Source organism: Sciurus vulgaris (genome assembly GCF_902686455.1).
Source record: "Sciurus vulgaris genome assembly, chromosome: 4".
NCBI lineage: Eukaryota > Metazoa > Chordata > Mammalia > Rodentia > Sciuridae > Sciurus > Sciurus vulgaris.
The window spans coordinates 19,178,047-19,199,253 of NC_136464.1; the positions used below are offsets into that span (position 1 = coordinate 19,178,047).

The following is a 21,207-nucleotide window of genomic DNA, read 5'->3' on the forward strand; positions in this document are numbered from 1 at the left end:
CAAAAAATAAAAATAAAGGCATAAAGAGGTAGCTGAGTAGTAGTGCCACTAGTCCCTAGTACCAACAAAACAAACAAACAACAACAACAACAAAAAAACCACCACAAATAACAAAAACACCCCACACACCACAGAGAACTAACTAGGGATTAAAGGTCTCCCTAATGATGTGATTCAGAACTGAAGCCTGAAGAGTGTTTCAAGTTTGGCCTGGAAAGGGTACATGGGGCAATATCCAAGCAGAACCTTTAGTTTCCTAATAACCTTGAGATAAATGAAGTATTTGGATAAATACTAAGGTGTGGAAAAAAATTAATTCTCAAATTTCTATAACAAAAATAATCAGGAGGATTAAAATTTAAAAGGCAGTATGAGAGAATGTTTTAAAATGGAAAACTATAGGAATCTGGCAAGGGGAAGAGGACAAAGATTCTGGGACATCTGCCTCACCATGCCCTTGAAGAAATATTAAATCACACTGTGGGAATGATTACTCCATCCTCTATTTCAAAGAATATACAAAGCCTTCTACCAGGATATAATTGCTGATCATATAGTAGGATTTAACTAAAGAATAAGTGGCATCATCAAGTATAAAAAAGAAATTTAATGTACTCAGAATATTTTTAAAATATTTCCATAATAAAAACGTACAAGATCTAAGGAAGTTCATAATATCATTCTTAACATGTTGCATTTTTCAAAAGAAAGTATTATTTCATTATGATTCTGAAACATCATTACCCAAGTTCTAAGCCTCGGAATAGTTATGTTCATATGTTCTCTTTGTATTTAACTAAAATACTGATGAAATATTCACTTAGGTCAAAGACTTAAATAATTTTAAATAGCCCCTCAATAGTAATATAGGTCTACAGTTCAAGGTCCAAATTAAATTAGAAAGACAAGAAATAACTGTTAAAAATATCAGCCTTCAATGAAAGTCTACTGCAGGTTCTAAAATATTCCAAACATTTATTCCTCTGCAATTTTCCAAATGGACCTTAACATCTTTCTGCCCTTCACCTATCATATATATTCTCACAAGTTAGTTCAGGGTTTATCCTCCAGTAAGCACTGTCAGTTATACATGCAGTCTGAATCTTAACACATCTCAGTTTGCCAATATACACTGTTAAAGCACTTGCACACTTTACAAATAACTACTGACTTGCCCAGTTCATGCAACAAACTCTGAACTTAATGAAAAGCAGGAAACATGATACATTTATCTCTGCATCTTCAAAGGGTGAGACACACATGGCATTCAGTGAAAGTTGTATGACATGAGTGAATATGAAACAGTATTTTTAAAAATTTATATGGAATAGAATTGAAAAGTTAAAGACTAAATGTAAGATGAAGGAAGTCTTGGAAGCACGAAGAAGTGCTGTATAGCACAAAACTGAAAACTAAGAAAGTCCAAATCTAACTGCTGCAATTATCTCCAAGTTCTAGAAATTTAGAAATCATTTGTCAGAACAAGCTATTTTCATGTTACCTCCAAGACATCAGAAAAAAGAATTTATCTCTATCAGCTGTGAAATTGCTTAATTAAAATCACAGGACTTCTACCTAGTAATGGAGAGCAGAAAGACTGCCAAAATAATTCATAAAAGTCTTTCAGATTCATTTCACATATGGACAAATTACTCCCTCTCTTTTAAGATCTCCTGTAATGTTTTAGCTAAAGCAGTATATTCATTCTTTCTTATAAAACAATTCTTACCTTTTATAGAATGTACTGCTTTTTGCAATCGGTTATGATCTTCAGAGAAGTTGGAATGAGAAAAGTGTGAAATCTAATTAGTTTTCTTTTAAATCTTGATAATGGGAACAGTATACTTTCTCAAGAAGTACATATGTTATCAACATCTCAAAAGTTTATAGACTCATTCTTTTTATGTGCTTGAACTTTGTTGAGTTAAAGACGCTGTGCTAAAAAGTTGGGAATTAGGAGAAAATATTCGAACACCATTTTACTTTAAAATAATGCAATTATATATTTTAGAATATAAGTTTTTCAGATATATGCATTTCCCTTCAACCTGTACTGATTAGCAAGCACATTCACATTCCATAATACACCAAGTTCAAGCATATCACAGGTCAACTGCAACCTAGAAACTTTTCAGATTTTAAAAGTCAAGTTTAGACAGGGAAGTAGGAAAATACAAAAATTTAACTATTATATTAATAGGGAAAAAAGATCCACAGGGCACAACTTTGATACAGTGTAACGTGTAAACGAAACAATCCAGAAGACAAGACTAAGCAGTCAAAATAGGGGATACCAGGACAGCAGACAGTGTCCTTAGTCTATCAGCCTTAAACTAAGTTTGATGCATAATATATAATGCATGAAATATAGTTAAGTCTAACAATAAACAATGTCTACCAACCTAATATTTTTCTGGACTCATTTTTCCAGTGTCACATAAAAGTACTTAATGTATCACTCTACTGCTAAATTATAGCCAATATCTAATTCATCTACAACAAAATATTTACCAATTTCCTCCAGTCTTATCAGGAATTGTCAAGGTATTGTTTTATATCTAATTTTCCTCTTACTTGATATTTTATAAAGAAATTCCAGAATTCTTGCACCAAATCCAAACCATAAACCTCAGAACTCACTGAAGTTTTGTCAGTTAACTTTTGTTCGATTAGTTGCTTTTACATTGTCTTGGGTTTTGTCTTGTTATAAACAAAGATTTTGTGCTGACGTTATAGCCCATCTCAAAGGGTGCTTGCCTAACATGAGGAAGGACGGGCGTTTGAATCCCCAGCACCGTGGGATGGGGAAAAAAATTTATGCTTTTTTTCCCCACAAGGGCACATTATTATTATAATAAACTGAATTTCATTTAATATTCACCCTCCAAAAAAAATGCATCTTGGTATCTACATATATACAGCATTATGTTTTTGTCAGAAACACAATAGGGTTTATATTTCTCTCATTTTTTAAAAAAAGTTCTACATTCAATCTGCTTAATGAACACAAGACTTCCAGAAACATTAAATAATGCTAATCTAGCATATTAAACAATCATGACCAAAATTTAACCACCTGTTGAACAAAGCATTCCAGTTGTATTCACCCTTCCCCCACAATCCATATAGGTAAACTAAGGCAAAAAATATAACAATAACTATTCAGATGCCATCTTTGGAAGTATTGGTAATTAAAAACCTAAGAAATAATCTGAACTATTAATATGTCTTTTAAAACACATTTTAAACATGAAACAGATTAAGAAATATTTTTATGTTTGTCTTATGTTACATTTAAGCCATTTGAAAGTTACAAACCTTTATTTTTGTCTGTAGTCTATTGTAAGTGTATAATCATAATTATGAATAAACTGAAATCCAAATAAGTATAAAAGGTCTTTCCATATTCAATCTAAGTTCCAAACGTGGAGAAGTCATTTATGTATCTTATTCCTAAAAACTATCATTGTCACATGTGGGGGGAAAAAAAAAATCAACATTTGGAAAAAAATTCAAATTATAAGTATAAACTTACTGAATGTTACAAATTGTGAATAGTTAAGTCTCTTCAAATACATAGTAACAAACGTAAGTGCACTACATGGAGAGGTAAAGGTGGAGGGAGATTAGTACCCTAATAAACTGAGGCCTTTAAGAATGAAAACTATTTTTCAGTGTTGATGACTTAGGCCAAAAAAAACAAAACAAAACAAACAAAAAAAAAAACCACTTGGTTACACAAGTATATGCTAGGATTCTGAAAAAAAGTCTCTTTGGATACAGTAATCCCTCAGAGTAGATGTGAGACTGCCTGACATCTATGAAGAGTTCAAGATTATACAGGTGTAAACTCACAGACTCGATAGTTATGCTGGAGACAATAGTCCACATCTGCAACCCAATTTGGTCTCGGCATCCCCAGAGACTTCGAAAATATTTTTGGGGGGTAGGTAGTTAGGTTGCAAAACAGTGCTTCCTCTTTTATTCACAACACCCCCATGATGATACAAACTAACAGTCGAGAAAAGCAAGTCAACTGTAAGAGCTGAACTAAAAACACAAAGCATCATCTTTCCAACTCCCGATTCATTCCACCTGTTTGTAAATCCATACTTACACAATTAACAAAACCGTCTGCTGATAAAGAAGTCAAATTAAAGCTTTGGAGTCATTATTCTTCTACCTAGGCATGGGGGAGGGGCTGGTACAAAACAATGGATACGGAGGGGCTAAGGGAAAAACCACTTTGCCCCGCAGCCCGAGGCGGTGGCCGCGGAACGGGGGCGGCGGCTGGGGCCGGAGAGTTAACTACTTTTCCTCTCCCCACCTATCACCCAGAGACCGCCAGGCGCGTTTAACAAGGCGGTCTGGGAGGCTACCACTCGCTTCACCTGGCAACACACCCAAAACCTATTCGCCACTCTTCGCCGAAGGGTCTTCCAGAGAGAAGACCGCGGGAGCGCCTCAGGCTTGGGGGCGGGGGAGACCCCACCCCGTGCTCCCACCGCTACGCCCAGGCCCCAGCCAACCGTTTACAGGACCCAGACGTCCTCAGCCCGGCCCTGTGGCCCGGGGGGCGCAGCGGGGCAGGACGGTCCGCCGGGCGCCCCCGGCCCGCGCCCTAGCGCCGGCTCGCCCCGGCCCTGGCGTTGTCCCGGCCGCTTATTCGCCGCAGGCCGGGCCCGGGCATTGTCAGAGCCGGCCGGCTTGCCCTCGGCCCCCGTCTGCCGGCTCTGAACGCGAACTGGCTGCGAGGGCCCAACACTCCTGGCGACAGCATCCAGGAAGGCGGCGGCGGCGGCGCCTCCCAGGGCCCGGTCCCCTCGGGCCTCGCCCCGGCCGCGCCGGCTCGCGCCTGTCAGGGCGCGCGGGGCTACCCCTACCGACAGCCAGCCCGACCGCCCGACGGACAGGAAGGCAGGCAGGAAGAACCGACCAACAGACACCCTCCGCCTCGTCGGCCCCGGGTTACCGTCAGGAGCCCGGACTCCGCCATCCTCCTCGCTTGCCTCCTTCCTCCCTCCTCCTCCTCCTCCTCTTTAGGAGCGACGCTGCCCAACCGCCGCCCCCCGCCTGCCCCTCCCCCACTCTCCCCGCCCCTCCACACACTCTCGCTCCATCCGCCCCGCCCCACCCCTCCGGCGCAGGCCCATCACTCGCTAGGGAAGAAAAATAGGCGGAGCCAGGGCCAGTGAGGCTGCCCAATCAGAATGAGGCACTAGCGCCAGGTTCCCTCTCTCCGCCCTTTTCCTTTCCTCCGCAGCTATACGCCGTCTCCCGCCCACTGGGCGCCGCTGGCTAGTCGGGCCACTGAGTAAGCCTCCGGCAGGGTAGAGAGACAACTCCTAGCCGGAAGTCACTGTTGAAGCTAAGGCAGCCATAATTGACAATGGCAGCAGGAGTTTCCTGGCTTCCGGTCTCCAACATGACGTAGATTTTTCCTTCGCCTGATCTCACCGTTACTCCCGGCAACAGCTGAACTATCTGGGAAGGGATGCATCTGTAAGTAGGCCCAAAGGGGGACCCTAGGTGACCAGACAGTGTTAGACAAGTAAATTCATAATCAAGATCACGTTTAGTTTCCTTGCCCCTATTTTGTTGAGACGTCCGGTCACTTACCTAGGTGGACAACAGTTTAGGGCTCCAAAAGTCCCTCTTTTGCCCGGAAGTTGCATTTAGCACTTCCCAATAGGGTCATGGCAGAGGGATGGGAATAGTCTCCGCCGCCCACGCCCCCAGGAGTGCCTATTCTCGGCTGGAGTTGCAAGGTGAGGTGTCCCCGGGCCCTACCCACGGGGATGGCTGGGGTCGGACGGTCCCTGGGAGATTGGAACACTGAGAAGGTAAGCGAGTGTCGGAGCCACTTCCGCTGGAAGAAGGTTTTCTTTCCGGCTGGCCCGGCGGCGGCCCGCCCTCCCTCCGCCCCTGCGAGGCTCCCATTTGGGCAAGGCCGCTGGACTGATCGCCCTATCCTAGCTGGAGTCGCCCGGGCCCCGAGGGCCCTAACCGGGTTAGACCGCGTACGGTACCCGGGAGCCGGGTCCTGGGGACGTCCGGAGCAAATCGGAACTTCTGACCGCTCCGCCTGTTTCTATTATGTATGGTACTCCCATTCCCTCGTCTTTGGAGAATGGAGAATTCGGGAACTAGAGGAAGTCATTTTCCACTCCCAGCTGTTAAAAAAATGATTTCCCCAACACCGCGGCAAGACTTCCAAGTATTATTTCCTCGCCCCTTGTCCCCTTCTAATTTTTCTTTTTCTTGTCTCTTCTTTCTTGAAGTTCTGGATAGGGATACACTGCCCTAATCCTGTGACTTATGTTAAGCAACTTAATGCTTGTGAACATTCGTAAAATTATCCTATGACTTTTACAAGGCTTTTTACAAGATTATGACATTATATCATGTAGTTCCTTCCGTAGGCTTCAGTCAAGAACTCTGACATCTTGATATTACCAGATCGAATGCTAAAACAGCAAGAAAACGACCAGAACTCTCAGGTAAATTGGAAATTGATTTTACCTAGCTAGTCGACAACTAGTGTAAATCTGCTCTCTTTACCTAATTTCTCTCTCCTTAGTTAGTACTCATGCTTCAGCCAAAATGAAGTAGTCGTGTTTCTTCTGAGGTTAATCGTTTTACCAATAACCTTTTGTGATTGAGTATCCATGATTTTGTTATCCTTAGGTGTTTCCAGATTCTTCCCAACAGGAAGTAATTTACTCTGAGCTTATCTAGCACTTTTTATACATCTTTTATGACAATCACTGTTTTCATGTATCAGCTCCTTATGTTTTTAGCTTCACTACCATGTTTTGCCTAAATAGAATGGTTTTGTCAGATTCATCTGCCTATTTTGCCCTGCGTATTATATTATTTTGATAAATACTTAGAGAATGAATGGATATATTGGGTGTCTTCAGAATGCCCAAGACACTACTGACCAAGTTTTATGGTTTTTCAATCTATTATAAATTCAGCATAGTCCCTGCCACTTAACTTACTCTTAGATTTCCCCTTTGAAGTATTACCAGCATGACTTTTCCCCAAGTGTTTTACCATGAAAACATTCATACATTTAAAAATTAAAAGAATGTATAATAAACATTCATATACCCTTCACTTATATCCAATAATTAATATTTTGACATACTGATTTCAACCCACATACTATTTTATTTTCACTGAACTGTTTGGAACTAGGTTGCAGACACTTCCTGTTAGGTAGACACCCCTAAGATTTCCAACATGAATTTCCTAAGATTTTTGAAGTAGTTACCTTGCAAAGTACAATATCATTCTTACAGCTCTTATAATTGTGTAATATTTAAAATTTAATCTATGTGCAAATTTCCCCAATTGATGGAGTATCTTCTGTTATCTTTTGTACCTTCTCCCCATCTCCTGTGTCGCAAAATTGGAATCCAGTCAAAATTTGTGCATTATATTTGGTTTTGTCACTCTTTAGACTTAATTTAGAACTGATCCCCGTGCTTCTCCTCCCTGACAATAGTATTTTGAAGTGTTTGAGCCCAAGTATTTTTTTTTAAAAGAGAGGTCCCTTTTTAAATTATATATTGTTAACTGGAAATTAACCTAGAAAGAGCCCTAAATTAACATTTTTTGCAGGAACACCTGACAGTATTCATATTTTTCCAAACATGATTAAACCTTCTTAGATGTAACTACATATGCCATTGTCATGGGCTTCTAGTTAAATCCATCCTACTTGGACATAAAGAGTTTGGCATTTAATCCTCCTGTATATGAGTTTGTTAGTGTTTTCAGCTGGCCAGGTAGACTACCTACATTGAGTAAAAGTGTTGCTGCTACTTTGCCTATACTTGGGGCTGATGCATTGTAATCTGCAGCAAAGTATACTGATGTCAGCATAGTTTCATGAGCTTCAACTCCCCCCTGCAGACTGCTGTTGAAAGATGTGTGGGCCCTGCAATTTAAATACAGATGAACCTTGATGCTATCAATGCAGATACCAAGTTAACTGTTGCCCATCTGGCTGCAATCCAATTTAAGCAATATTATTTTTCTTCCTGAAATTCTCTTGCAAGTTTTAATTGGTCCTGGTGCTTTTGTGATAACTTTTGGTACCATTAAGCAGAGTCTATTAAAAATTGCAACATCAAGATTATACTTAGCACTTAATTCATTAGGAACATTCTGCCCAACGAAGAGTGAGTTGTTAGTGGAATTTACTTCATAATCATAAAGAGACTTCCATGTCTGTCAGGCTTCTGTATTCCTCCTACCCCAGACTTGTATTTCATCATGGAAAAAAAAAAGTGAAAGGAAGAAAATTCACTAAAGCACAAGAAAATGGTCTGGGAGTGCAAAATCTCTTAGATTAACATAGAATGTTTTCAGCCATCATATTGAAATTTAAATAATCACTTGATCAGTTGCTTTCCTTGGGTAGGAGGAAATTTGTTCATGTGGGACTATGAAAAAAATTTTTTTTTTTTTTTTTTTTTTTTGTGAGACAGTGCTCATTCTTTTGCCTTGACTGGTCTTAAACTCCAGGGCTAAAGCAGTCCTTCTACCTCAGCTTCCCAAGTAGCAGGGCTTATAGGTACATGCCATCATGCCCAGCTATCTGATAAAATTTTAGCTGACTCTGAATTCAAGAAAGGCAAAATAATATACTAATTAAGACTATATAGACAATTTAGAAGCAGACCTGGGTTTCAGGAGCAGGATTATATTCACTGGCTGGATGACCCTGGACAATTAACTCATTTTCTTTTTTATCTATGAAATAGAACCTTAAAACCTCATATATTTTTGAACAGAGTTAATTCAAATATATGTAAAGTGCTTTAGTTGGTTTATAGCACATGAGATGTGGTCAGAGTATGGTGGTTATTAGTAATTTCTAAAGCAGTCCAATTTGGGCACAGAGTAGGCATTAACTATTTTCTGAGCAAATGAATAAATCCAAAATAGTTCTCCAAGTTTAGTGAGGAACTTAATTAAAATCAAAGATTCTGATTCAGTAATTCTGATTTCTGGAAGACTTGAGAAAAATCTATATTTTTATTAATAGTCCAAGGGATTTTGATGCAGATGATTTGAGAAGCAGACTTTGAGAAACAATGTGTAGAATATCAAGCAATTCTTTGCTTGCATACAATTGAAATAGCTATCTCAAGTCCTAAGCAAATACTTTTTCTAAAGATAGCAGTTTTAAGACCTCTGTCTAGTGCTAAATTTTGAAGTAGGAGAGGTGATTAGAAGGCAGCATTTTGTATTAAGTAGGATATGTCATTTTTTACTAACTTTATAGTATTAACTACTACTGGAGTATACCAGAGCCAATAGCATCATCCAAATTCACCCAAAACAGTTCTCATTCTGAGGCCTAGACACATTTCAGACACTAGACACCACACATTTTATTCACATGAGTCTGAATTAATTAACCAAATTAAGCATGTTACAACATTTTCTACCAGCAGATGCCAAATAGCAGAGAAAAATAAAATACTATAGACTCCAAGTATATGATATATGATGTTACTTGGCATCTCCAGATGAACATTATCAATCCATATTAAGCACTCTGCTAGCATGTGGGCAATTGCTTGAGTGTTACTACTTTGTGTTTGCTGAAAAACACAGGACTCCCCCTTTTACCTTTTTTTTTTTTTTTCAGTTTATATTTAAAAACATACTATGCTCTTGCAAATTCATTCATCAGTCAACCTCAAGTTTTGAATAAGACAAAAGTTTTTTGCTGTTATTATTCCTACCATTCCTGCTGTGCCCACTCACAACCTGCACTAAGCAGATTGAATTTACTTTAAAGGAGCTAACAATAAATATTCACAAGGGAAAAATTCCATTAATGTGCTTTATATGAATAGTATTGCTCTTGGTGCCTCCTGGTTTCTCAGTGCCCACTAGACCGGGCACAGTGGTTTAAGCCTATAATCCCAGCTACTTGGAAGGCTAAGCTAGGAGGTTTGCATGAAACCAGGAGTTGAGTATCAGTCTGAGCAACCATAGCCAGGACCCCCCCATCTAAAAAAAAAAAAAAAAAACCAGATAATCAGTGCCTACTAGTTAAAAAATTAGATAGTTTGGCATATAATATATTGCAGTGGCTCTAGAGCAAAGCCATGTGCCTTTAATGTCTAGGCAGGTAAGATTAAAAAAAGCAAAAAACCAGTAGTGAGGACTTAAGAATCTGAGCATATACTTACTGAACTGGGGTATCACTTTCCAGCCCTAGCACGATCTTGCTGTGCAGGAATGTGAGCTTGGTATTGCCAGATTTGTCAAGTAGAGCTAAAATTTGGATTTTATATGAAATCTGCATATGATTCAAATACTTTTTAAACCTCTAACAATGCAGCAAGCCATTTAACTGAATGGGACCACAGGTCACCAGCTTATGACCTTTGAATTTCTTACATGAAAACTTGATTTTACTCTGGTTGAGAATCTCATAATGCTTTTGAGAATCTTTCTTTTTCTCCCTCATATTTCAGAGTCAACAAATTCATGAGCAACAAATCACTTGCCTCCATCAAAAATTCAATATAAATTCAAAGAATTGAACAGTAAACTTCTATTCCCTTGATTAGAACTTCATGTTTTTACTATTTGCTGCCCACTTAAAAGATCTCACATATTTTCAATATTGAATTATAAAATAGGTTTGCTTTATCATATTTTCAAAAATATTTAAAGACACAGTTTGGCAGCCCATGCTGCTTTAAATTTAAATAAATAAAACAGATTTTAAGGGGAAAATACCTTTAAATAGATCATGCTTTTTTTTATAGGTAACATAGCATTAATAAAGATTCTAAGATTTTTAGAGTCTGAGGTACCGTAATGATAATCTAGAACTTTTTATTATAGTAATAAGAAAATCAGACCTGGAACAGTAAATGTCATACTTTTTTTCTAGGCACTTTTATATCCACTTTTTCCTTGAACCTTACTACCCAGGACAGGCATTAAAGTGTTTTTTATAAGGAAACCAAGCCTCTGATTAGTTAAAAAATGTATTCAGTGTCACACAGCTAGTTATCAGTATGGCTGGGATACAATCCTGTACCTCATTTAAAGTATAAATGTAAAATAGATTGATGGGGGGAAAACACTCTGGTGGAAAGCCTTTAAGTCATACATTGGATTTTACTCTCATAGCTTATTTTAAACACTTGGAACCCTGGAATACACACATTTCATCTCAGACTTTAAAAATAGGTTTGTATACAATTAAGATAAGCTAATGAGTTTAGATAAAATAGTGGAGGGAAAAAAGAGTGACAGTGAAGACCTAATAACAGATTAGAGTGATGGACACATATTAAGGATGATAACCCATTATGCACCAAGTGACTCTCTGTGGCTTCTAATAAAAATCAAGTATTGAACTAGGGAAACTTGGTGTGACCTATGAGGACACTTTTAAAAACAGATCCACATCCTGTCCTTAACATTTTTAGAAACCAAGACTTGTCTTTGCCATCCACAACATATTTGTCTTGATGTTTCTGTTTAAATGTGCACTTTGAGTTAACCAGGAATGGAGTTTGGATTTTAGTAATCTTGTCCCCTTCTCTCTCTGCCCCTTGTATTGACCACAGCCTACATGTTCCAAATGGCTAGATGAAAACAAAGTGTAATCTAAAGTATTACATATTGAAATATAATTAAAATTGAGATTTGAAAGTTCCAATTGTGTGTTTTTTTTAAAAGTAATATTTGGGGATAAGGATATCACTCAGTGGTAGAACACTTAACCATGCATGAGGTCCTGCGTTTGCTCTCCAGCACTGCACCCCCCCACCAAAAAAGAAAAAAATAAAGGAGGGAGAAACTTATGCACCAAGTGACTCTCTGTGGCTTCTAATAAAAATCAAGTATTGAACTAGGGAAACTTGGTGTGACCTATGAGGAACACTTTTAAAAACAGATCCACATCCTGTCCTTAACATTTGCTATAAACAAAATCCATAGTCAAAAAGCACATTTTTCCTCCTAAGAGACTGCTTTCAGGTGTTATCAAACATAACAAGTGGGATGCAAAATTGACAAATTAAGAAGAGGCAAAAAGAACACCCACATGTTGGTTAGACCTTAACACTGATTTGATTGTTAGACTCCCAAAGCAAATGTTCTTTAGAAAATATACTGGACTTATTTTTTTTATCTACCTCATTCCTGAGATTTACTATTTGACACACATATATTTTATTTTTATCCTCCCTTGTAAAGGTCATTAATAGCTTTATAATTGTCCATCCTAGTAGATACTGAAGAGTATAGGTTACTTCAAACATCATTGGCTTCTATTCATCATCTACTCTTATCTTTCTAGCTTCTTAAATGTTGGTTTTCTTTGGTGGGTCTCCACATTAAATGTCTTGAGGTCTCAAAATCATTCTTCAGATGCAACATAGAAAGAACTGAAAAGGACCCAAACTTTGGAGTAAGCCAGGTAAAAGTTCAAACTCTTTCTCCACTTGCCAATTACGTGATATTGGACAAGATAACGTAGGCCTTAATCTGTTAAATGTCATAATTTATGATGAAATGTCCTTTAAAGTACATTTTAGGATAGTGTGCCTGCAGAGAGAATGGGTAGAGAATTCTGAAGTGCTCCTACTTACCTGAAGATTTTAGTGATAAGCCTCCATAACTAATACATGTTAATGGATATGATTTTCTGAAATTCTAATCTTATGACAACATTGTAGTGATAGAAATATAATAAGAATTACTTGCATTCATTGAGCTCTCATCAAATGCCACAGATTCATGCAATGACTTTATATGAATTATATCTTCAGTACATCAAACTTTCTCAAGTTAATGCCATGATAAGCTTTTATTTTACAGATAACATTGACATAAAATTAGGTAATTTAAGTAACTAATCACCTGACTTTAGATCCTTTTCTCAACTGTTGTACTATACTCTTGTCTCTCTTTACAACTAACCCCACCTCCCACCATCTTTCTACATTCTTCTTGGGTGATTAAGTCTACTAGTATAGCTTGTTCTCCTGTGACATTTACTCTGAACTTTAGTCCTTTTTACCTTCCACTTGGACTTCCACACTGAGTGAGTCTAAAAACTTAATTCACAGTGTTTATCCTTTCTTTCCAACTTTCTTCTCCCCTATATTACCAACTTGAATTAATAACTGCACTGTCCACTTAATCATGTTAGCTTATCTCAGTTATCCTTGATCATTTCCTTATCACTCAAAAGGGATAGAAGGCGGTGGTTGGTGGCAAAATGGAGGACATTTGAAGCTCAACTTGGACCTTTGAATATCTCTTACATCTTCTCTTTTTAATGCCTATTATCATTGATTTAGTTCATAAATTCATCATCTTATCTAAATAGGTACAGCTTCCTTACAGATCTTGCCTCTACTGCCTCTTGTGGGTTTTCCTTTATTTTGTCTAGAATATGTCTCCAAAAGTGAATCATGTCACAGACCACTTAGAATAATCCAGTTAGCACTCTTCCATCTATACAATATAAAGTCCAAATTCAAAGGCTGGTGTTAAAGCCCTCCATTTAGTCCTACCACAGTACTGCCTAGAATACCCTCTCACCTTGTTACACATCCTCTTCTCTATCTAGTGAACTCTCATTCTTCTTTGATACTAGCTCTAATGTCACAGTAATTCTTCCGAGACCACTCATTGTCCCCCTAACCTGGGCCAAGTATTTTGTTATTGTTTGTTGTTTTAGCTTGGTAGTTTTGAGTGGGGTCTTGCTATGTTATCCAGACTGGTCTAGAACTCAAAATCCGTCTCTCTCAGCTTCCTGAATAGCTGGGATTATGGGCATGCTTTTATTAAAGCATATTTTGTTCATATATAGTTGCCTTCCCCAACTTCCTCAAGGAGAGGATCTGGTTCTTATTCACTGTGTCTCCCTCATTCAGCTGTAGTAGGTACTTTAATGGCAGTTTGCTGAGAGAAAAATCTAATTGGATAGACACTTATAATCCTAATTCCTAGTTTTCTACTCTGAAAGAATAATTCCCTTGTCAACTAACCAGCATCCTTTATTACTTCAGTCTTTTCTGTCCACTGTTCAATTCCAAATAGAATACAAAGTACAGCATTAATTTTATTCCATAAACTTAACAATTTGTGACTTTAGAGACCTGTACTTTCTTGAACAAACTACAGATTGTTCTTTCTATATAGGTAATAGGTGTGCACATAATAGCTTAATGAAAGATTCTATTTAGAGGTCATCTTTCCTATAGGTCCACAAGATACAAATCTAAGACCTAAGAGCCAACTTTTTCATAACAAAATTATAAACCTTTGTCTTCATAGTCTGAAAGGTCCTATTATATTACTACTTTTGTTTTTATGAAGATGGTTACCTAATGAGAATCTATTGTGTGTAGCATTGTTTCTGCTGACCTGTATTACCACCACCCCATCATACCTTCTGCTTAAATCACTCTGCTTCATTTTCCCTTTGCCTGTTGGACATTTCTTCTTAAGTCTCACAAGCATATCTTCATCATTATATTCAAAACTGAACTCTTGCCCTACCCTCATTTCACAAGGCAGTTAGTTGCTGAGATTGAAACATCCATTTTTCACCTCCATCTAGACTAAAGAACCTTTTAATTGTCCTCCTAAATACTTTTGGATCTATTTTCTCATCTATTTCAGTGGCTCGCCTTCAAAATCAATTCAGTTATGATTGGTTTTCCAGACTGGTTGAAAGTAACTTTTTAGCATCACTCCCTTTCACCCCCATAGTACACCCTGAGCTCTGAGTTGCTCCTCTTGGTGTCTTTGCATCGTCTGTTACCTGCACCTGAAATTTGTCTCTCTTCATCTCCGCCTTACACATTTGTTCCCAAGACTTCTAAGTACAGAACTTATATTAACTTATATTGCATTATGTCTGTTGCTGTGTCTATTTCTTCTCCCTCTGTCCCTAGCCCCAGGATTCTCAAACCTAGAGATTATGCTTTAGTCTGATCTGGGCTTAATTTCACTATAAAACATCTTATCATATGAATACTTAAATTTTATTCTTGACCTTTTATTAATAAGAGATGTTAATGTAAGAAAATGGAAATCAAGTCCACAAATAAGCATTAGTTAACATTTTGGCCCAAAAGACTACACTCGAATCACATAAATCCCCACTTAAGAAATTCCTTGTGATATGAGACAAGAATAGTTGTCATTTTTGCCAAATTCCCAAAACTATTCAAAACAGATTTTCTCCTTAGAAGTGTAAATGATTCCTTTAAATGAAAGTTTTGTACAAGGTGGTCTAAACTCATCTTGAGTTGATCTTAAATTACACTCGGAATGTGGCCTTTACTAATTTCAAAATTAGTTATTTGTGAACACTAGCATTTTCTTTAAATTTGTTTAATCTGCTGCATCTTATCAGACATATACCACATTGAAATGACATTAGAAAGTGTGTTCTAATGAATATTTGTCCCACAAAAACTTTTAAAGGATTCCAGGATCAAATAAGTTTTAGAAATGATACAGAATGATATTCAGTGCTCCAATTGGAGATTAATCATAATAATTTCTAGAAAAGTCCTGTTGTTAAAAATTTTTTTCCTTCCCAAGTCTCTCAAATTTACAAACTATGAAATCTCAGAAAAGTTCATTAACAACAACATGGGGTGATTTATTGTACAGATGAGCAATACTTATACCAGGGTTCACAAAGCCTTCATGTCCGAAGAGGGGAATGGAGGTAAGCAAGGTTAAAGGTAATTAATTTCTAGATCCTAAACTTCCATGTTTGTTTAGTCTTTGCTGATACTGAATTCCATGGTAAAATGGGCCTGTGGATAAACCCACGTTTAATCTTATTTCTCATCTCCCCTTTCACAATCATCAAAGAAGATACCAAGGAAAGGCTTCTTTCTAACTCTTGTGTAGAAATTTTACTATGATGAAATGTTTCAGGGGGTAAAAATCTGTTAGGAGCCAAACAGACTAAAGTGAACATTATAACTAGTAATACAGATGAGGAGCCAGTTTCTATTTTAAATTTATAAACATTTTTTGCAACAAAGAAGGATGATTATTAAAATATCAAGCATGAATATATTACACTAAAGTTGAAATGAATAAAGAGGAAGAAAAAGGATAAAATTTGATTTAAAAAAGCTTCATTTTAATTAATGATAGCTATTATGAATGTTTATTTTTAAATATGCTAAAAATTGTATTATTTAAATTCATGATAAAAATTTTATGTCAGTTTAGAATTATGTAAAATGATATCGTTTTTCAAAATCTCTTTAGGAGTACACAGGTAGAAAATTTGAGGACCATTGCTGGGCACAGTGGCCTATACCTATAATCCCAGCAACTCAGAGGCTAAGACACAGGAGGATTACAAGTTCAAGGCCATTGTGGGCAACTAGCAAGACCCTGGCTCAAAAATAAAGGGCTATAGGTGTAGCTCAGTGATAGAATGCCCCTGAGTTCAATCTCCAGTACCACAAAGAAAAACATTTTTTAAAAAAGGACTATTGGTATATCCTCTCAAAAGTTGAGCTAGACTGGTCTTAAATTCATAATTTAGTTTGGTATCACTAAATCACCTGAGAGATTTTTAAGCTGTCTGGATGTATATGATTGATTTTAAAGTAGTTATCCTTCCTAGATATGTCTTCCAATTCTCCTAAAACAGCAAAATATTTTGTGATAAGTATTTGGTTTTAAGTTCTGAAGGTTTTAGACATTCAGCTTAATTAGCTATGATAGGTTTGCATACATTTTGCAATGCATGGGCTATCAGAACTCTTGTCTCTGGGAGAAATGACAAAATGTGGGAGGAAAGGAAGCAGTGTTTTCCAAGACCAGGAACCTCAAAAGGTGATGAAGTGACACGTTATTTTGTGAGGATTAAAATTAGGGTTCCATTAGTGTAAGAATAATTTTACTTCTATAGTCTAATATGTTTTCCCTTAGAAGATGCCTTTTTACTCTGGCATAGTATTCCATTCTGCAGATATTACATAATGTGTTTAACCTTTGACCTGTTAGTGAATATGTAGGTTCATCTGTTGCTCAGTATTTTGCTATTCAGTGTAAAGCTTTAATGAACATGCTTAATATTTTTATACACTTGTTTCTTTGGGGCTGATTACTAGAAGTAGAAAGTTTGGGTTGGAAAATTTGTATGTTTACTTTCAATAGATACTCAAAATATTCATCTAAAAAAGTTATTACTACAAAGTACCCACGTCACCATACTTTCCCTGACTCTGGATACTGTCAGACTTTTGACTTTTTGCAGTTTTAAGACAATACATGCATGCACTCATACCCACAAAAGCAGTCTTTGCTTAAGGGTCACCTTCTTAATGAGACAATTGATTTTCCTATTGAAATAACCTCCCCCACCATTTCTAAATCCCCTTATTTTGTTTGTCCATAGCAGTTATAGTCATATATATTCTGTTGCTTCTCTTACCTTACTCCTTACAGGCTGTAAGCTCCAAAAAAGCTTTTGCTTTTTTGTTTTGTTCACTGATTAACAAAATATGTGCCTTGCACATGGTAGGCATTCATATTTACTGAATTGAATGACCAATGTAGTTGTATGATACACATAATTTTGGCTATCACTGTTGTCTCTCCTTTGATTATCTGTCCTTGGTTTTATTCATATCTCACGTGATCCCTGAGAAAGTACTCTGAGGAACAGGCTTCAGACATATTATACCAGACAAAATACCCATGTTTGGCTAAGAGCAAGGGCACCTGGGAGAAAGAAATACTTCTTCCTACCCTGGACTCCCGGGACAGTTAATTATTAAAATAGTATAACCCAGCCAGTGCTGGCCATCCTACCACCACCTTGCTTATTTTAGCCCTTCCCTTCCTGCCTCTCTCCTGCCAGTGCCTAAGGGGGTCTAGGAACAAGAATCATCCCTAGCAGAAACCACCTAGGCAGATGGTAGCACTGATCTTCCCCAGACCAGTCCCAACCCACTCCCTGCCAGTCCTTTGGCCCACACCCTTTCCATTAACAATGGCAGCTTAGTCGAACTTGAGAACTGAGGTTTGGTAGAGCACCAAGTTTCATTGTTTTTTCTTCAGACCGTATTTTGGATGTGAAAGAGGCATAGACTAAGAGAAAAAAAGGGTAGTGATTTAGTTCTCACTACGTAAAACAATTTTTAAGATTTTAAGTATTTTAGTATTTTGGTGACAAACACACATTTAGCTGCTATGTATTTTCTTCACCTTTATCAATATCTGCAATGTCTAGCCTTTTTAGTGGTATAGTATGTCAGATTTGTGCCAAATAAGGGCCTGTTATTTCATTGTGATGTCTTTACTGAAGAGTCTAGGTAGGTGTCGTTTTTGATAGCTAAATTCAAAGCTGATCAGGAGTCTGCAATGTTATTAACAAACTTCAGCCTAACCTGGACAAAAAAAAAAAAAGGTAGCGATCATTAGGTATCAATAAAAGGCCCAAGTAATAAGAAAACTAATGTGGTAGAAGCTGTACATCCTAAGGAAATGGCATATTTACCTCACATTCCATTTAGTGATAAGTTGCTTTATTCCAGCCTAAGCCCATTTCCTACTTCACCTTCTCTCCCTGATAAGAGAAGTATAGGATAAAGTTTGGTGACCAAGTTCCTAAAAGCCGACAGAGACTCCTCAGGAACTTAAGACATTCCAGAATAATAAATTGAAAAAGAGAGGGGAAGAAACTTGGAGGATGGAGAGTAGGAAGCTTTTATTAGGCATGTCAAAGTAGTGGAGCGAGAATGACAAAGACCAGAAGCAGTTCACTTGATTATAATTAATTTACAGTGGGTGGAAAAGATGGGCATCAAGCCAGCATCACTACTTTATAAATAATAAATCTTTCTCCTGTAGTGGTGATGTTGTGAAAGATATATGGTAAGATTGCATCAGTATGGTGAAATATCACTAAAAGGGTGGGACTGTCTGGAAGAGCATCTGTGTTTGGAAAGGGAACTCTACAACTTCATGCAGAACACCTTGAACAAAGCTAGGATGTAACATTTGAAGCATATCATTGGCCACACTTGGCATGTACACTGGATATTCATAACTATATTCAGGTTGGTACTTGAGCACGTAGTATGCCCATATTAAACTGAATGCATACCTCATTTCCATTCAGAAGCCAAATTTATTGTGTTGCTTGCTTAAAAGATTGTACGTGTATATGCAGTAACATCCTCAGGATGCTTTTTGTTTGCAAAGGGATTAGTAGTAGAAACTAGCTGTTAACTACTGGGAAAAGTGGGAATGTTAGGAAATGTTCGCCTACCACTTCCTTCTTTTCCTACCCACCTGCCTGACTCACCCACTTTTCAATTACTGGTAATGTTTTCTTATGTCTGTCTCCAGTCAGGGAGAGGCTATCATTAAATCAAGATGGTTGCATATAAATGCCTTTTCCTCAGCTATTTATTAATCAGCTTCATCTTAAAAAAACAAAGCTCTACCAAAGTTTCCCTACCAGGGGAAAATTTCAACTACTAAGGCTTCCAATTTAATACCACCACTGGTTACTAAAACCTGACACGATCTAGATGCTTTTATAAACTATCTCAACCTTGTCTGAATGAAAAGAACCATAGAAAATAGAAAAATTATGCAAGAATAGTGAAGTCCACATTATATAGAATTTGTGATTTTTTTACTCCATAAACTACAATGGAAATGTCTAAGGAAATATACTGGAATGTATTTTTTATTAATATTAGTAATTGATTTCTCATTGAAGGAAAGAACTTACTGTATCCAACAATTCAGATATGGCAGAAGTGAAGTCAATGTTCCGGGAAGTTCTTCCAAAACAAGGTATCTGCATCAGTTACTTAGATCATAGAATATTAGAGACCTAGAAAGTGATAGTGTCACATAGCAGTGTTAATATCTAACACCTGCAACTATTGTGTTCTTTATATATCACTTACTATATACTTTTTTCATGAGTAGGTTGTAAAGGAATTCACTTTTACCAGTAAAAGGACAAAAAAAATGAAGCAGATTCTTAGGAAATTTTAAGTGAAAGTAATAACAATGAAATTCACCATAAATAAAGTATGAAAGTGGAGAAATAGAAGCCTAAATCAAGCACTAGTAAGAAAAGCTGAAGGGTGAAGTTAAACATGCAGTGTTTTGAATAGTTAAATTAATACCATTCTTTTCATTTTTGTGCATTGTGTATATATTCTCCCAAACTGTATTTCAAATTAAACATCTGACACAAAAAGCTATGTTTTATGGTAACTTAGAACCTTGCATACAAAGTTCAAAACGTGTCCTCTTCATGCCCCAAATATTAAGAATGTTGCTTGTAAGAATAGACTGATATTTCTGGTCACAAGCAAAACACAGTCTAAGAGCAAGGGTTTTTCATTGACGAGATCGTCATTCTAGCTGCCAAATCCAAACCACCTAACAACTGGATTATCTTCCTCAAATTAATTCTTATTTCTTGTTAAATTTAGGGCAGTTGTCTGTGGAAGATGTAACCACAATGGTGCTGTGTAAACCCAAACTTTTACCCTTAAAATCTCTGACTCTGGAAAAATTGGAGAAAATGCAGCAAGCAGCACAGGATACAATTCACCAACAAGAAATGGCAGAAAAAGAACACAGCAGCAAATAACCCAATGATGAGAACTTACATAGGGAACACCCTACCCTACCTACCTACCACTTAATAACTAGAAAATAGTCTGCATCTGTATATTGAAAGTAATATTTAATAAAACTGGTAACATTCATATTCATATAAATGAAAATAAAATCCCCAAGATTGGTAAAACTTGTGAATTTAAACAGTGGTTTGTGTTGACCAGAAGCAGTTTTAACTTTGAATCAAATCTTACAGAATTTTCTTTAACTCATGTTTTTAGAATTGCAAATTCTTCATCCCTACTGCTTGTGTTTATATTTACAGGTACGAGTGACTGTTAACTTTTATATACAGAGGATCTTTACATGTTTATTAAATACCTGAATTTGAAGATACCTTCTAATCTCAAAGTGTTTGAGCTTATACATTACCTAGTTTTAAAAAAATTTTAACCAATTTTGTGTGCCGTATCATGTTTAATACTATCTTGGCCTGACCAGTAATGATCCTACCATAACAAAACTGGTTTCTTCACCTATTTTGTAGTCAGCTAGGCTTTTAAT

At 37.2% G+C, this 21,207-nt stretch overlaps 2 protein-coding genes across 16 annotated transcripts in view; one reads left to right on the top strand and one right to left on the bottom strand.

Annotated features, from left to right (window-relative positions):
- Positions 1-5,768, bottom strand: part of SHOC2 (SHOC2 leucine rich repeat scaffold protein) — an 89,530-nt gene extending 83,762 nt beyond the window's left edge. For 6 of the 11 annotated variants that reach the window (XM_079137181.1, XM_079137183.1, XM_079137182.1 and 3 more), the window contains exon 1: positions 5,620-5,768. The gene's annotated coding sequence lies outside the window, so the exon portion shown is untranslated. The other 5 variants (XM_079137185.1, XM_079137184.1, XM_079137187.1 and 2 more) reach the window with 4 other exon arrangements.
- Positions 5,266-21,039, top strand: BBIP1 (BBSome interacting protein 1). 5 transcript variants are annotated; one of them, XM_079137196.1, is made up of 4 exons: positions 5,266-5,502; positions 6,411-6,500; positions 19,784-19,860; positions 20,514-21,039. In XM_079137196.1, the coding sequence occupies exons 3-4, from the start codon at positions 19,815-19,817 to the stop codon at positions 20,672-20,674; spliced, it is 207 nt and encodes a 68-aa protein (XP_078993322.1). In that variant the 5' UTR covers positions 5,266-5,502; positions 6,411-6,500; positions 19,784-19,814; the 3' UTR covers positions 20,675-21,039. The 5 variants fall into 5 exon arrangements, with proteins under 5 accessions (XP_078993322.1, XP_078993323.1, XP_078993321.1 ...); XM_079137197.1 differs by lacking the exon at positions 5,266-5,502 and adding an exon at positions 5,892-6,098; XM_079137198.1 differs by lacking the exons at positions 5,266-5,502; positions 6,411-6,500 and adding exons at positions 12,351-12,472; positions 15,619-15,748.
- Positions 21,040-21,207: the final 168 nt, after the last annotated feature.

Excerpts from the sequence above, each read along its gene's own strand:
- BBIP1 (XM_079137196.1), top strand. The coding sequence starts at position 19,815 with ATGGCAGAAGTGAAGTCAATGTTCCGGGAAGTTCTTCCAAAACAAG. Across the intron at positions 19,861-20,513 it reads GGAAGTTCTTCCAAAACAAG|GGCAGTTGTCTGTGGAAGAT; the intron begins GTATCTGCATCA and ends TGTTAAATTTAG.